Below are 16,674 nucleotides of genomic sequence, written 5' to 3' on the forward strand. Positions count from 1 at the left end.
CATTTTGCTAGCAGGAGTATAAATAGTAGTGCAGTTGCGGTAGCATGGGCAGCAGGCCAAGTACAAACCCACCTGAACCCTATGGGTATGTACTCAGCACAGCTAAGCCATGCCACCATTGCTGCTGTTCGTGCTAACGCAGCTACGCTGCTATTTATACTCGTGCTAGTGCTCATCGAGTCAGTGCAGATACACGTATGTGGGCTAGGAATCACAACCATAGATCATAGTGTAGATGTCGCCATAGAAACCCAACATGTTGTGGCTATATTAAAAGGAGTGCACTGAGCAGGTGAAGGGAGGTGATATTACCTCTGTATACAGCAATAGGGAGACCCTTACTGGAATACTATGTCCAGTTCTGGCCTCCACACTTTAAACTTGTTAAGTCTGGAGAGGGGTCAGGGAATTTCTACAAGAATGATTTGTAGCCTGGAAAATATGCCTTACACCAAGAGACTAAAGAGATCAATTTGTTTAGTTAGAGGAAGTTACGCGACAACTTGATCATGTAGTGCAAGTACCTAAACGGGGAGAAGATACCCGACACTACAGAGCTCTTTAATAGACCTATCGTTCAAGGGCTGGAAGCTGAACACAGCAAAGATCAAATGGAAATAAGATGCACATATTAACTAGTAAGGATAGTTAACCATTGGAACTGCTTGTCTGGTGAGGTGGTGAATTCTCCTTTACTGGGAGTCTTATATCAAGATTGAGTGTCTTTCTAAAAGACATGCTTTAGTTCAACCACAAACTATTGGGCTCATTGCAAGAATCACTGGGTGANAAAGACATGCTTTAGTTCAACCACAAACTATTGGGCTCATTGCAAGAATCACTGGGTGAAATTCTCTGGTTTGTGTTATGCAGGAGGTCAGACTAACTTACTATAATAGACTTTGTGGGCCTTACAATCTATGAATCTGTGGAGAGGGCATTTAAGGGTCTCTTCTCTATAACCACTGGTGAAAGTTAAGAAATTGAAAACGGTCTTCCCAAACCACTGATAGAAGGGTCTGATAGTGGAATGATATTCTTCCTCACAGTCCCTAAGAGCAGTGTTTCATGTCTCATGATCTAGAGCACAGAATACAGCAGCCTGCGCCCACAGCGCTGCTGGCAGCATATATTTTGGGGTGAACCACATGGCCTGTATTTTGAGTGGCCTTTATCGGCGCCTACCTCCCTGCTAGTAAAAAGCATTGGCTCAGATAAAAAGTATGTTGTCATGCAAAGGATCATACTGTGTGATACTGCTGTAAGATCTTATATCATGACTAAAACAGCGGGAGGGCACGGGATGAGATTCCTTTAAAAATAAGCGTTATCCTGTACTTTTCATACAGTTGCCCTTTAGTTCATTGCAATGCAGATGGTCACCCTAATATGAAGGCTGTAATCTAGCCCATCAGGGGGTTACAGTCATTTGGGTAGCTCTTGCTGCTGGTTCCTGAGTTAGCTTTCTAGGACCAGTGCCAGGATTTCTAAGTGGACAGCTCTGGACTCCACTCCCTTTTGTGGTTTGCCAGAGCTCTGATCTAGTGGGTATCAGAGCACAATGCAAAACATATGTATTCGGTTCTGCTTATTTTTTTTGCCTTTTATTTTATATTGTGTGTTTTGGTTTTTTTATTCCAGACAAAATGACAGCAAGGTTGTTGATAGCAGCTGATGTGTTACTTACGCTACACATTGTGGGTAGATTTACATATGTTATTTCTTTTAACTTCTATAAATATGCTCCTAGTCATTACCATGAGCAGCAATCTACAAGTCAGTAACATAAATTAAATACATAAATGACTCCAGCTTGGTTGTAGTTTTATACTATACTGTTAACAAAATCAAGCCTTGCTTGTTTTGAAAACAATTTTCTAAAACTCATTGTTTATAGTTTTGAAGTTACAACGAATGCCAGGTTTTCTTAGTCTGTAAGATGCACTAGATATGATTTTCATATTATTGATAAAAGGGTGTGACAGATATGGCAATTTCCTGCAATATCTTCGGGGGATCTTACTGTATTAAGTTTATAGACAGGAGCATAAACTCTGGTAAGTCAATTGTAAAAGAGTAATTCAGCAGGCCAAAAGAGAATTTGAAAAGCATGTAGCAAAAGACAAAAAGTAACAGCAATTTTTTAAAAGTACATTGCAAGTAGGAAGCCTGCCAAACAATCCGTGGATGATCGAGGTGCTAAAGGAAGAAAAGGTGATTGTGGAGAAGCTATATGAGTTCTTTGCATTAGTCTTCAAGTGCAGAGGGTTTGAGGGAGATTCCCACACTTGAGCCATTCTTTGTAGGTGACAAATCTGAGCAACTATCCCAGATTGAGGTGTCAGTAGAGGAGGTTTTGGAACAAATTGATAAACTAAACAGGAATAAGTCACCAGGACCAGATTGTGTTCACCCAAGAGTTCTGAGGGAACTCCAATATGAAATTACAGAACTGCTCACTATGGTATATAACCTATTGCTTAACTCAGCTTCTGTACCAGATGACTGGAGACAGGGCTGGCTCCAGGGTTTTGGCCGCCCCAAGCAGCCAAACAAACAAACAAAAGTTGCGATCTGCGGCGGCAATTCGGTGGGAGGTCCTTCGCTCCGAGCAGGAGTGAGGGACCGTCCGCCGAATTGCCGCCGAACAGCTGGACGTGTCACCCCTCTCGGAAGTGGCCGCCCCAAGCACCTGCTTGGTAAGCTGGTGCCTGGAGCCAGCCCTGACTGGAGAATAGCTAATGTGATGCCAATTTTTTTAAAAAGGCTCCAGGGGCAATCCTGGCAATAACAGGCCGATAAGCCTAATTTCAGTACCAGGCAAATTGGTTGAAACTATAGTAAATAACAGAATTATCAGACACATAGATGAACGTGATTTGTTGGGGGAGTGTCAACAGGGCTTTTGTAAAGGGAAGTCATGTCTCACCAATCTAGTATCATTTTTGAAGGGGATCCACAACCATGTGGACAAGGGTGATCCAATGGATATAGTATACTTGGACTTCCAGAAAGTGTTTGATAAGCTCCCTCACCAAAGGCTTGTAAGCAGCCAAGGGATATGAGGGAAGGTCCTCTCATGGATCAGTAACTGGTTAAAAGGGGGGGGGGGGGAGGGAGAATAGGAATAAATGGTCAGTTTTCAGAATGAAGAGAGGTAAATAGTGGTGTCCCCCAGAGATCTCTATTGATACCAGCTCTGTTCAACATATTCATAAATGAGCTTGAAAAAGGGGTAAACAGTGAGGTGGCAGAGTTTGGAGATGATGCAAAATTACTCAAGATAAAAGCAGACTGCGAAGAGTTACAAAGGGATCTCACAAAACTGGGTAACATATAAATATCCATCTATTTAGACAGACACACACACAAACAAGTATATGCAAGATATTACCCATGTTGTCTCTGGGCATCAAAATGGCAGATGAATCTAAATGTTGATAAATGCTAAGTAATGCATATTGGAAAGCATAATCCCAACTATACATACAAAATGATGGGGTCTAAATTAGCTGTTAGCACTCAAGAAAGAGATCTTGGCATCATGTGGATGTTCTCTGAAAACATCTGCTCAGTGTGCAGCGGCAGTCAAAAACACTAAGTGAATGTTAGGAACCGTTAGGAATGGGGTAGATAATAAGACAGTAAATACCATATTGCCACTATAAAGCTATAATACGCCCACAGATTGAATATTGCGTGCAGTCCGGGTCACCCTATCTCGAAAAAGATATACTAGAAATGGAAGAGGTACAGAGAAGGGCAACATAAATGATTAGGGTTATGGAACAGCTTCCATATGAGGGGAGATTTAAAAGACTGGGACTATTCAGCTTTGAAAAGAGACAACTAAGGGGATGTGATAGAGGTCTATAAAATCAATAATGGAGTGGAGAAAGTGTTATTTACTCCTTCAAAGAACACAAGAACCAGGGATCACCCAGTGAAATTAATAGGCAGCAGATTTAAAACAAACATGAAGAAGTACTTCACACCATGCACAGTCAACCTGTGGAACTTGTTGACAGCAGATGTTGTGAAGGCCAAAATTATAATTGGATTCAAAAGTTCATGGAGGACAGGCCATCTATGGCTATTAGCCAAGACGGTCAGGGATGCAACCCCATGCTATGAGTTTCCCTAAGCCTTTGGTTGCCAGATGCTGGGACTGGATGACAGGGGATGGATCATTTGATGATTGTCCTGTTCTGTTCATTCCCTTTGAAGCATCCTGTATTGGCCACTGTTGGAAGACAGGATACTGGGCTAGATGTTCTGATGCAGTATTGTAGGCCAGGGGTTATATGTAATTCCATGGAGGACGATGACCACAGCCCCTCCAAGAACTAAGAACAGTGAGGGGGGCATTAGACAAATTCACATAGGTTGTAACACCTCCAGCTGGGGAAGTACCACCACCTGGAGAGTCTGGCATTTACTCATTCAAACTGGAGTCTCTAGAGGCCAGCAAAGATTTGGCAAGAAGAAATCCTGTCAGACCAACATAATAGCCTTCTTTGACAGGGTAACAAGCCTTGTGGATGGGGGGAAGTGGTAGGTGTGGTATATCTTGACTCTAGTAAAGCTTTCGATACGGTCTCGCATGACCTTCTCATAAACAAATTAGGGTAGGATTAAAATTCAAAATGATCTGGACAAACTGGAAAAATAATATGAAGTAAATAGGATGAAATTCAACAAGGACAAATGCAAAGTACTCCACTTAGGAAGGAACAATCAGTTGCACACATACAAAATGGGAACTGATGGCCTAAGAAGGAGTACTGCGGAAAGGGATCTGGGGTTAGTGGATCACAAGCGAAATATGAATCAACAGTGTAACACTGTTGCAAAATAATCAAACATTCTGGGATGTATTAGCAGGAGTGTTGTAAGCAAGACACGAGAGGTAATCCTTCTGCTCTACTCTGCACTGATTAGGCCTCAGCTGAAGTATTGTGTACAGTTCTGGGCATCACATCTTTTCTGAAATGTGTACAAATTGGAGAAAGTCCAGAGGAGAGCACCAAAAATGACTAAAGGTTTAGAAAACATGTCCTATAAGGAAAAATAGAAAAAAATTGGGTTTGTTGAGTCTGGAGAAGAGAAGACTGAGGGGGGACATAACAGTTTTCAAGTACATGAAAGGTTGTTACAAGGAGCAGGGTGTAAAATTGTTCTTAACTTCTGAGGATAGCACAAAAAGCAAGGGGCTTAAATTGCGGCAAGGGAGGTTTAGGTTGGATGTTAGAAAAACCTTCCTGTCAGGGTGGTTAAGCACTGGAACAAATTGCCTAGGGCAGTTGTGGAACCTCCATCATTTGGAGGTTTTTAAGAACAGGTTAGACAAACAGCTGTCAGGAATGGTATAGTTATTATGTAGTCCTGCCTTGCGTGCAGGGGACTGGACTAGATGACCCTTCCAGTCCTACACTTCTGTGATTCTTTCTGATCCTGTAAATGGACAGGGAGCCTCTGTCCAAGGCCGGGGAAGGCAGTTCTTCCTGGGAATGCTTGGAAGGACTTTGCGTTGCTGAGGCCCCATAATACTGATCGGTGACCATTAGGTAAGCTTTTAGCACAGGTATAGGAACTTGTATTGTTTTTAATGTTTTCTCTGTAATGCTTTCACCTTAAGAATGAATATACTTACTTAGAAAGAGCTGTGTGAAAACTTATTACTGCTGGCAATTATGCTATTCATAGCCTTCAAAGAGTAAGCAAAGTGCAGATTCCGGCCTGTTTAGGCAGTCTAGCTTGCTGGGATATCACAGTGTAGACAGGAAATTGTGCAGCCTGGAAAAACCCTGGTCAGGACGGAGAGGGAGACATGTCTCTGCCCAAGAGAGGTGATGGTTGAGGAGCTGAGAGCTTAAAGTTAGATGCCCTTGGTGGATCACCGAGGGGGTAGACAGGTGCCGTCACCCTGAACTGTGACAGGGACCTGAGAGTGAGGAAAAAGGCAGCTCCCCCTTAATCAAAACTGGGGAGAGGTTGACACTTTAAATAATAATAAGGAAATATTACTACTATGGTGGCTTTCATGCAAGGATCTCAAAATCTTGTACAGCCCCATGAGGTACGTATGATTCCCACTGTGGAATGGTATACTTAGTGCACAGAAAGGGTCATGGAAGAAGCTTGTGGAAGAGCACAAGTAGAATCCCTGTGCCCTACAACCTGGGTCCATGCTTTATTCACAAACCCGTCCTTTGTCTTCTCTTCTTGAAAAGAATCGATAATATTATTTATAGCCACTAATTCTTTTTATTGGGAATATAGTGACTATTGTTTTACGCATTAGTGCAAATGGAAGCATTTTCAGCTGAAGCAGAGAATTAATGTTAATTATGTTATATATCACTGTCCAGTTACTTTTCTGATAGTAAAAGTACATAAATTGAACTCACATATTCAGAAGGTCTGGCTGGTTTCATGTAGGCTGTTGATCTATGTATTTTGATATATATATCAACGACTGTTTGACAAAAGGCAGGAGGTGAAAAGACTAATAGCATAAAAATGCAGGGTTGTTTTCCCCCCCCCGTAATAAGGCAATTTTTTTAAGTGGAAAATTTATCAGAAGTATCTGTTCTTGAAACAATCTCTGGCAAAGTCTCCTAATGGTGCCATTTGAGGCCATTTGTTCTTTTGTTAGGAAATTTTATGATAAGAGCAAGCAAGAAGATATCAGTCCTTCATTTTGGGAACACTTATGTCTGTTCTGAAGTTAAAGATAAAATCAAATAAAAGTTGAAATTCAGAGCATTCTTTCTGCCTAATGGAAGCCGTGTTCTAATTCTGGTTGACAGTATATTAGTCTGCTATTTAGAATTCTGTAGTGCACAAACACTGCAAAGAAGTTTTCCATAACTCTGATTACACAGCCTGTAGTAAGACTTCTCCCGAGACTTACGTAAGCGTCTTGCTATGCTCATTTAGGCAAGATCATTGCTTGCCCAGTGTGCCTGCATTAGGGAAAAGGGGCACCCCTCTTGAGCCCATCGTGTGGATGGAAGGACAGTCTCCATGGGGCACTACGCCATCCCCCATGCAAAAGCATGGAGAATAGATTGGCAAGTGTGTGGAATGGACTGGGCCTTGACTCTCCTCCCCGCACTGTGGCTGCCAGTGTGCAGTTGAGCCAGCCCAGACATAGGAAATATTGCCTCCTTGTGCCTCTCAGAGTCTGGGCTACTCGTGGAGTAGTATGGCTTTGCACTGCCTCTTACTCAGGGCAGATTGCATTTGTCACAGTCTTACCATTACAGGTTAGCCTTAATCATGAAGGGCTCATCCTGCTCTCAGAAGGAGTTTCATCTGTGTAAGGAGTGCAGAATCAGGACTAAAATTGTATCATATAGGCTCAGTTGCGACTTGGACTACACACCAGGATGGGTTATCTGGACCTTGCGTCTGGTTGCACAGGAATAAATAAGGCTACTTGGTCACCTCCTGCCTGGAACAGGTATATGCAAAGTGGGCAGGGCATTGGCAGAGCCTTGGTTGTCCTATACGTTCACTGGCTGTCTCGCCTATATACTGCTGATATAGGCTAGCAGCATATTACGACCACCGGGGAGCAAGAAGGAAGCCTGGGAGAGGGGTGTCTTGAGCGTGTCTGACACAGTGCCTCCTGGAATTGCTCCTGGGATGGTGGTGCTTACACACCACTCCTTGCTGAGCGCAGTGTCTAAATCTCAGTCTGGACCAAAGATTTTAAGTTGGAGCCTTGATAATGACTAACAGCCAGATTCGGCCATCTTTCCTCACAATGTGTAGTATCTGATGACAAACAGTCCTACTGAAATCAGCTGGAGCTTCTCACAGAACAGGTTACTGGGCTGCATGAATAAAAGCATTAGTGTCTGGCCCCTAAGGTTTTAAATACATCCCTCCCCCCAGGTTTATTGACTTGAAAAACAATGAAATTACCGAATTCCAGATTATAATCTAGTTTTCATCTATGAGATAGGTGGTAGCATTTATAGGATAAAATATCGTGATTGAATCCGGAAGCAGCCATGCTATTACATGGTTTCAAAAAATTAAATTGTTGATTCCCTTGAGGCAGAGAGATTCCCAACCTTCCACACTAATTCAACATGCCTTATTGTTAATACAAGAGTTTCCCACCCATCAATTTACTGGAACTATCAGGATATTGTGCATCCTAGAGTGCACTTGTAAGCAGGCAAATCACCGCCAAATTGGAGATAACAATTTGTACATTAGATGCTGTCAATTCAGTATTTGACAGGGTGTTAAATGGTATGCGATGGCACTATTTGCACAGGGATGCAATATGAGTAAGGCATGTTCGGATATAGTATCCTGCTCATACTATGTTGGTTTTTAAAAAACATTGTCTAAATTCAAATGCACTTTGTACCCTGATGTTTTAGTTGGATCCTGAATTAATAGTGACTGTTAGTCCATGTGTCGTTCAACTTGTACGAAAATCCACAGTAATGGTAGATAAACCGCCTTCCGTACTCTTTACTCCTCTACAGATTCTCTTCTGTGAATCATTACCTGCATAATATACCTGCATATCCTATATAAATATAGATAATATGAGATGCATATAAAAATATTGCTGAAAATAGCTGGTTTTCTGTGTAGAGTAAATGGCTTCTGAAATAAAAAATCCAGAATAAAAATGTAAAAACATTTTTCTTTTTAGTATGTGATTCTGCTATAGCACTTACTTTCAGTGAAATGCTTGCATATATTATCAGCTGTGCTAATGAATGTTACTTAGGTGTACATTAAGCTGTAGCTAATTAAACTCTTGCATTGATTTAAGCAGGTATTTAAATAGATTAATGATTAGGGCCCTACCAAAATCACGGTCCATTTTGGTCAATTTCACAGTCATAGGATTTTTTAAATTGTACATTTCATGATTTCAGCCATTTTAAATCTGAAATTTCACGATGTTAGAATTGTAGGGGTCCTGACGCAAAAAGGAGTTGTGGGGTGGGTTGCAAGGTTATTGTAGCGGGGGTTGCGGTACTGCTACCCTTACTTCTGCGCTGCTGCTGGTGGCGGCGCTGCCTTCAGAGTTGGTCAGCTGGAGAGCAGCGGCTGCTGGCCGGGAGCCCAGCTCTGAAGCCAGAGCCGCTGCCAGCAGCAGTGCAGTAGTAAGGATGACATAGTATGGTATTGCCACCCTTACTTCTGCACTGCTGCCTGCAGAGCTGGGCCCTCAGTCAGCAGCTGCCACTTTCCTGCCACCCCGCTCTGAAGGCAGCAGCGCAGAAGTAAGGGTGGCATAGTATGGTATTGCTTCCGCGCTGCTGCTGGCAGCGCACCCTGCCCACAGCCACCACTCTCCAGCCGCCCAGCTCTGAAGGCAGTGCAGAAGAAAGGGTGGCAATACCGTGACCCCCCTAAAATAGCTTTGCAACCCCCTGCAAATCCCTTTCGGGTCAAGACCCCCAATTTGAGAAAGATTGGTCTCCTGTGTGAAATCTGTATAGTATAGGTAAAAGCACGCCTAACACCAGATTTCACGGGGGGGAGAAAACCGTGAATTTGGTAGGGCCCTATTAATGATACAATCTGCAGTCATCTTTTGGATAATTGTCATGTTTAGTCACTCTTTAAAACATTTTTCAGTCGTATTCTACTTTTAAAATGAGTTTATCTTTGATAAAAAATATAACATGATGTGAGGAAAACTCTTAATATGCAAACCCACAATTGTGTTTTTATAAACTGTTTTGCTGCAAGGAAAGCCAGCTGTTTGTCTCCAACAGTCTATGCAGTCTTCCTTATAGAAAGCAACAATTGAACTATGCTGTTTCTTTCCATTTCATTTCAGGTTTTTCAAACATAATCATGGCAAAACCTTATGAATTTAACTGGCAGAAGTCAGTCCCTTCCTTTATGCAAGATGGAGCTGTGTTTGACAGATACGAAGAGGTAAGGGGCCAGTTGAATAATGTTCCTCTCCCTTTCCCTTTCTTTTCTAGATGTTGCAAATGTTACAAAAATATTTTTTTTCTTAAGATTTTAAACAAATAAAAGTTTCAAAAAGAAAATCTGCATGAAGGTAGAAAATAAATATTAACAGTTTGTTATGATACAATTTCTTGCTACCAAAAAACCCCATTTAAAATACATTTTGTAATGGCTGATTTAATCCTCCGATTTGAAAATAATCCCCGAGTAAGAGAAACATTTTGATTTAAATCCCTTCTGTCTGTAACAGACATGCAGCTCTCTGTTGTGGAGTCATCATAGTATAGTACACAAAGCACATTCCCCCCAAAAAGTGAACACTGTCCTTTTTTTAAATTTACTATTTTTCGAATGAGTGCTTCTACTTGTGAAAATAGACTACGAACCTACATGCTGTATGGAAAAATAGAAGGTCACCAAAACATTTACACTGTAAATCAAAGACACCATTTAAAATCAAGGGTGGTTTTATCTCCTTTAGTCAATCGACCTATGCTTTATCTGGAATATGATTAATATGATCCTGCTTTCAGCCGCACTTTAATCCAGGTCTGTTGAAGGAAAGGAAAGTGGGACATAACATTTGATATAAGCTTCCAAAATAAAATGCAGAGACCTTTGCCTTATATTCAACATCAATTTGCCTATGAAAATCGTTTTACTAAGGTTTGTTTTTAATCTTTTTTTATTTGCCTGAAAATCTCTAAGTTAAAAGTATTTTGAGAAATGCCGTCAGGGATATTATGTTTTCCTTTAATCTCTTGAAACGAACAAAAAGTATTTGTATCATAGTCACCTGCCAAGATAGACCTCGCTTTCTTATCCCCCACTTTCAGTGCTGGATTAGGTAAACTAATAGGAAACATGTTTGGTAAATGTTGCTAAAAAATTGGGCTCAGCTGATCCAACGGAATGTGTGTGGTTTTGCTTTCAAGAATGTTTAATAATGATCACCCCATTGTTGTTCTCTCGCACAGTACAAGATAAAGTAAAAGGTTCCTTGCTGTCCTGGGTTGGTTATTCAGTCCCTTCTAAAGGCAGGCAGACATTTTCAAAGAACAAGTTACAACTTGTGGCTCATAAGTATAGGCCAGTCAACCTAACTTTGATGCCTGGAAAGATACTGGAATAAATTATTAAACAGTTTGTAAATACCTAGAGGATAATATGGTTATAAAGAATAGCGAGCTTGGATTTGTCATGCCAGACTAACCTAATTTCCTTCTTTGACAGGGTTTCCGGCCTAGGGGATAGGGAGGAAACAGTAGATGTGACATATGTTGATTATAGTAAGACTTTTGACACTGTCTCCCACGTGTCGTTCTCATAAGCAAACTAGGGAAATGTGGTCTAGATGAAATTACTATAAGGTGGGTACACAACTAGTTGAAAGACCATACTCAAAGAGTAGTTATCAGTGGTTCCCCATGAAACTGGGCTGGCATATCCAGTAGGGTCCTACAGAGGTCAGTCCTAGGTCCGGTGCTATTCAGTATTTTCATTCTGTTTAGTGGCTAAGGCCAGGGCTGCAGTTTTACAGCGCTAACCATGTGAATGGTACAGCATTTAACATTGGATCAGACTTCAGAGGCAGTGGGTCTCTTCAGAATGGAAAAAGGACTGACCCTTCTTTCAATTGCTAGTAATTTCACCTACCGAATCTATTTTGACATTTGGGAATGGAATTAGGCCTTGTCGTTGTATGTATAAATCAGATTTTATTAAGTGCTGTGCTGTGTTGCATTCACTGCATTTTGAATCATGTGCATGTCTTTTTACACTGACTGCTAATAGAGGTCCTACCTGCCTTATTTAAAGCAGAAAACATGCGGTATTCTGTATCCTTATTGTTTGCTGTAAGTACTATATGGTAAATTTACCCAATTTTGCCACAGAACACTTGCAAGCCCAGCCCCTTTGTGGTTGGTTGGGATATTATTATTATTATGCCTAGATATCCTAACCAGGCTTGTGCTAGGCATTGTACATACCCATAGCAAGAGCCCTCCAGCGAAGGATTTATAATCTTAGTTTGGGATTTGCAAAAGGGCCTAAGGGATTTAGGCACCCAGCTCCCAATGAAATTCTATATTGAACTTTCATCCTAAACAGGCAAAGCAGAGATGCGCAACAGAGACCATTATGTGGCCATCTTTGTAGGAAATGTTAATTTTATACTGAGAGCTTTTAGTCACAGGGGATGCAACAAGCAATGAAAAATTTCCCCATTTTATTTGCATTGACCTTGCTTATTGAGGAGATCCTCTATTCCAGGATTTCTCAGCCTTAGCCGGGACCCAAAATTGGGTTGTCAGAACATTTCAAAGGGTTGCGTGGTGGCTCCTGTCCCATGGGGCTGGCTGGGCTCACTTCCCTGCTCCAGGCACTGCAACCTCTGGGGTCCCAGCACCACTCAGGGTTCGCCCAGCTGTCATGATGATGGGAGTCCAGGTAGGCCAAAGGTGAGTGAGTGGCCCTGCCACCCCATGAGCCACGTCACAACTCCACTCACACACATTTGGTCCAATTGGGCCCGGGCCCAAACCTGAGTGGCACCGCAACCCTGGAGGTTGCAACTCCTGGTGCAGAGAGCCAAGTCCAGCCAGCCCCACAGCACAGGAGCTGCCACCGTGAGGTAAATGCTGGACATGACTCCCCCTCTCCAGGGGGCAGGATCAGACCAAAAGCACCCCAGGGCCCATAGGCGCAGACTTTGTGGGTGCTCTGGGGCTGGAGCACCCACGGGGAAAACCTCTGCACCCACCAGCAGCCAAGCTCCCCTCCCCACCCCACCTCACCACCTCCTCCTCCTCCTCTGCCTCCTCCCCTGAGCGCACCGCATCCCTGCTCCTCCGCCTTCCTCCCAGCGCTTGCTACCACCAAACAGCTGTTTGGCGGTGTAGCAAGCTCCAGGAGGGACGGGGGAGGAGCGGCAATGTAGCGCACTCAAGGGAAGAGACGGGGCCAGGGCAGGGATTTGGGGAAGGAGTCAGAATAGGGGCAGGGAGGGAGTGGAGTTGGGGCAGGGACTTTAGGGAAGGGGTTGGAATGGGGGCGGAGCAGGGATGAGAGGGGGCAGGACAGGGGTGGAGTCGGGGTGGGGCGGGGGGAAGAGGGAGGTCGAGCACCCACCGGCGTGAGCAGAAGTCGGCGCCTATGCCAGNGGGGGGAAGAGGGAGGTCGAGCACCCACCGGCGTGAGCAGAAGTCGGCGCCTATGCCAGGGCCTCCACCCCCAGATTATTTACTGGGTGACGACAGGCTATAAACATTTACAAATGGGTCCTGCCCTGAACCCAAAATGGTTGAGAACCACTGCTCTATTCCATGCAGATTTTAAAAGTCTCTCCCTTTAACAGGTGGCTAGCTGCCGTTTTTATATATGCAGTTTTATAGGGCTACCCAGGAGCTATAAAACCTGTGATTCTGGGCAGTTTGCATCCGGTACATTTTATGAAGTGCGAGGATTAAGGAAAAGGCAGTAAACTGTTGTCTAGCAGCCTGGATGTAGAAGAGGGCCCAAGAAGCACCTGATACCCAGTCCTGACTCTGTCCCTGAATCTATGGCGAATTCTAACTCTTCTCTCTGTTTCCCTCTCTGTAAAATGAAGATAATTGTTTCCTACCTCACAGTGGTGCTGCAGTAATTAATATTTGTGAAGTGCTTTGAAGCTGAAAAGTGCTGTATGTGCTTTGTGCTATTATTTAAGAGGCAGATGCTCTTCAATGCTGAATGTGTTCTGGGTCAAGGGAGTGAGGTAGTAAGCTGATCTGGCTTCTTTGTGGCCCATCCTGCAGCAAAACTCTTATTAATTTAAATGGGTGTTTCTTGCATGGAGGGCTTGTGGGATGGTGCTAACTGAGTCAGAGAACTTAAAATTCCTCCTGTCCGCATGATCCTTTTGTGTGGAAAATGGCCCCGTGTGTCTGCATGGGCTTGCTGCCCTGGCTGTCCTGCGTTGGGGAGGACAGGGTGTTTTCAAAACCTAACTGCAGCCCTTTCCTTTACACACAAAATAAAGTGCTGCCCTCTGTCACTCACAGCATCCCTGCTCCCTGCACACATGCTCGCTGTTTGTTATAACGGAATCTTTTTTAATTAAAAAAAGATTGGCCGAGGCTGGGCTTTTTGTTCCCTTTAAAAATGACTGATTCGGCACAGTGGGATGTTTCCTTACCTTTTAGTTTCACTTCTGACATTAAAATAGTTTTGGGGGTGGGCATGCACGTTTTGGTTTTGTTTTTTTCAGTAAGGCTGACCTGATTGGTTTTGGTTTTGTTTTTTTAATCTAATCTCTGTGGTTTTCCACTCCTTCCAAACTGCTTTATATACTTATCTCCTCTGCCAGACTAACACACTGCAATATATTTTTGTGTGTACTTTCTAGAAGTTCTTCTGTGAGGGTCCAACTTTTGCGAAAGCCCTTCCCCTGAATCCCCAAAGTCATTGCAAAATGTGGTGGCTTGACCCCCAAGCAGTGCTGCCAATTCTTGCAAGACTCACAATATTTGATGAGGTTCTTTTTGGAAGCCTGTGATTAGGTGAGAAAATCAGCTTTCATTTAGAAAGAGAAGTTTCTAGCACTTGTGGCTGTGGAGAAAGGCCTGAAGATGAGAACTGAGTCTGCTGTAATGTCTCAAAAAACAGAAGTCAAATAAAAAAAAAGTTATAATATTTATTAGGCTTAAAAATCATGAGATTTTCAAAAATATCTCATGATTTCTGGCGACTGACTCATGATTTTTGAATGCTTTGGGATTGGCAATACTGCAAGGCAGTTGAGGAAAAGGTAAAAGATCTTAAGTTTTGAGAAGCAAATTAATGCCTGACAATATTTGTCAACATCACCAAAATATTTTGTTATATTTCCCTTTCAACAGGAGTCCTTTGTCTTCGAACCAAACTGTCTCTTTCAAGTGGATGAATTTGGTTTTTTCCTAAGGTGGAAAAGTGAAGGAAAGGTACAGTACTGTTGTACCAGGAACATTACTGTCTCCCTATGTTGTTGCACTTGGTTTGTTTCCTGGCTAATTTTTAATCACAAAAAATTACATGTGGTTTTGTAACTATTTACAGTAAGATAGCTTGGCTCCTGTGTTTTTAGACGTTACATAAGTGAAATACTTGACAGGTTATTAACAGACATGAAAAAAAAATACCCTGTTTTGTGTTACTTAAGTGCGATTGCATTTAAGACTCATTGTTTATTTTTGCTTCACTTCCTATTTGGATCTGCACTGTGTTTCGCCAGACCTTTTAGCTAACATGCTTTCTCTTGCCGTTCTAGGAAGGACAGGTATTAGAATGCTCCCTGATCAACAGTATTCGTCTTGGAGCTGTACCAAAGGTACTCTGTAATTAGTTTATACTGTTCTTTTAAACAAAGAGTGTTTAAGCTGAAGGTGAAGTGGGGAATGCAGTGCAGCTTGTTACAAAATACCGCCAGCACAACTTTGCTTGTAAAATCATAGCCTAAAACATTTAGGTTTAAGATTAAGTGGTTTTATTTTATTTCAGTGTCAAGGATTTGTAATATGGTAATGCCATGTCAGTGCTGACCTTCCAAGAGGCTGTGAAATCTGGGCACTAAATATTAAAAGGATCCTGTCAAGGGTTTTTAAATCATTTTTTGAACTATTTTATATCATCATTTTAGGAGGTTGAAAATATTTTCTGGTTTAATTTTTTTCCTTGGTCATTCAAGATGTGTTCCTGTGTTTCACTGAAATTTTTGTTTGCTTCCTTGTTTTAGACACTTAAATAATCAATTATTTCAGGACAGCTCTGGGACTTGTGATTATTAACTGCTGTTTCAAAGGCAATCTGCAGAGGGGCCACCTGAGGGTTCTGCAGAAATCATAGCTTTTAAAATATTTTCTAATATAGATTTCTTTTTAAAATGCATTTGGAAATTAGACATCTTTCTGAGATGAAATTTGGGCATAATTGCTTCACAGTGTCTCTTTAAGAGTTTTGCTGTCTAGTTGTCTGGTGATGTCAAATACAAAAGCTTCAATCAGACTGTGGTTCTACTTAAAAATCATAGATTTTTCACTTTAATCATAGATTTTTATTTTTTTTAGCGAAGTTAGTTCTCTTGCAAGGTAATAGACTGAAATCTTCAGCCAACAAAGTAGGTCATGGGCTAAGGCAGTGCAGACTTCCCCATGATGCCCCACGAATATGCTTCAAACTTCAAATATGCTTCAAAATATTCCGAATTTCTATGAATAGTTCAGTCTCTGGGCTTATTAAATCTATGGCTCTTGACTGCTAGTAAAGGTACCAAAGAGCACGAGATGTGCTGCTAAGAAATGGATAGAAATCACCCACTCATTCCATGCAAATAACTACTTTTGGTCACTACTGATTTGGATTGGAATAATTTATTTAGATAGAGTTAAGAATTTCCATAAACTATTACCAGTCCTTAAAAGTCTTCCATTTCCCTTCTCTGTGGAGGTAATGTATGTAATTTTCTGAAATGTATTTAAAATACTGCAATTCTCTCTTTGCTTTTATGATTCAGCCACATTCAGTGATTATTAAATTAGATTTTTTTTTCCCCCAACCATGCCCATAGATTCTAAATGAAAGAACTCATTTAAGGTGTCTGGGAAATATTTACAGTCTTAATGCATGTGAACCTGAGATGTGTTTTTAACTTAATCTTTGTACTGTGCATTTAACAAGGCGTTTGTTCCG

At 42.0% G+C, this 16,674-nt stretch overlaps 1 protein-coding gene across 1 annotated transcript in view; it reads left to right on the forward strand.

Annotated features, from left to right (window-relative positions):
• PLCB4 (phospholipase C beta 4) overlaps window positions 1-16,674 on the forward strand; it is a gene marked incomplete in the record, with an annotated part of 314,962 nt that overhangs the window by 171,999 nt on the left and 126,289 nt on the right. The window contains 3 exon segments of the mRNA XM_034764107.1: window positions 9,830-9,930; window positions 14,850-14,930; window positions 15,257-15,316. Of these exon segments, the coding sequence (XP_034619998.1) occupies window positions 9,847-9,930; window positions 14,850-14,930; window positions 15,257-15,316 (225 nt within the window).

This window comes from Trachemys scripta, chromosome 3 (assembly GCF_013100865.1).
Source record: "Trachemys scripta elegans isolate TJP31775 chromosome 3, CAS_Tse_1.0, whole genome shotgun sequence".
NCBI lineage: Eukaryota > Metazoa > Chordata > Testudines > Emydidae > Trachemys > Trachemys scripta.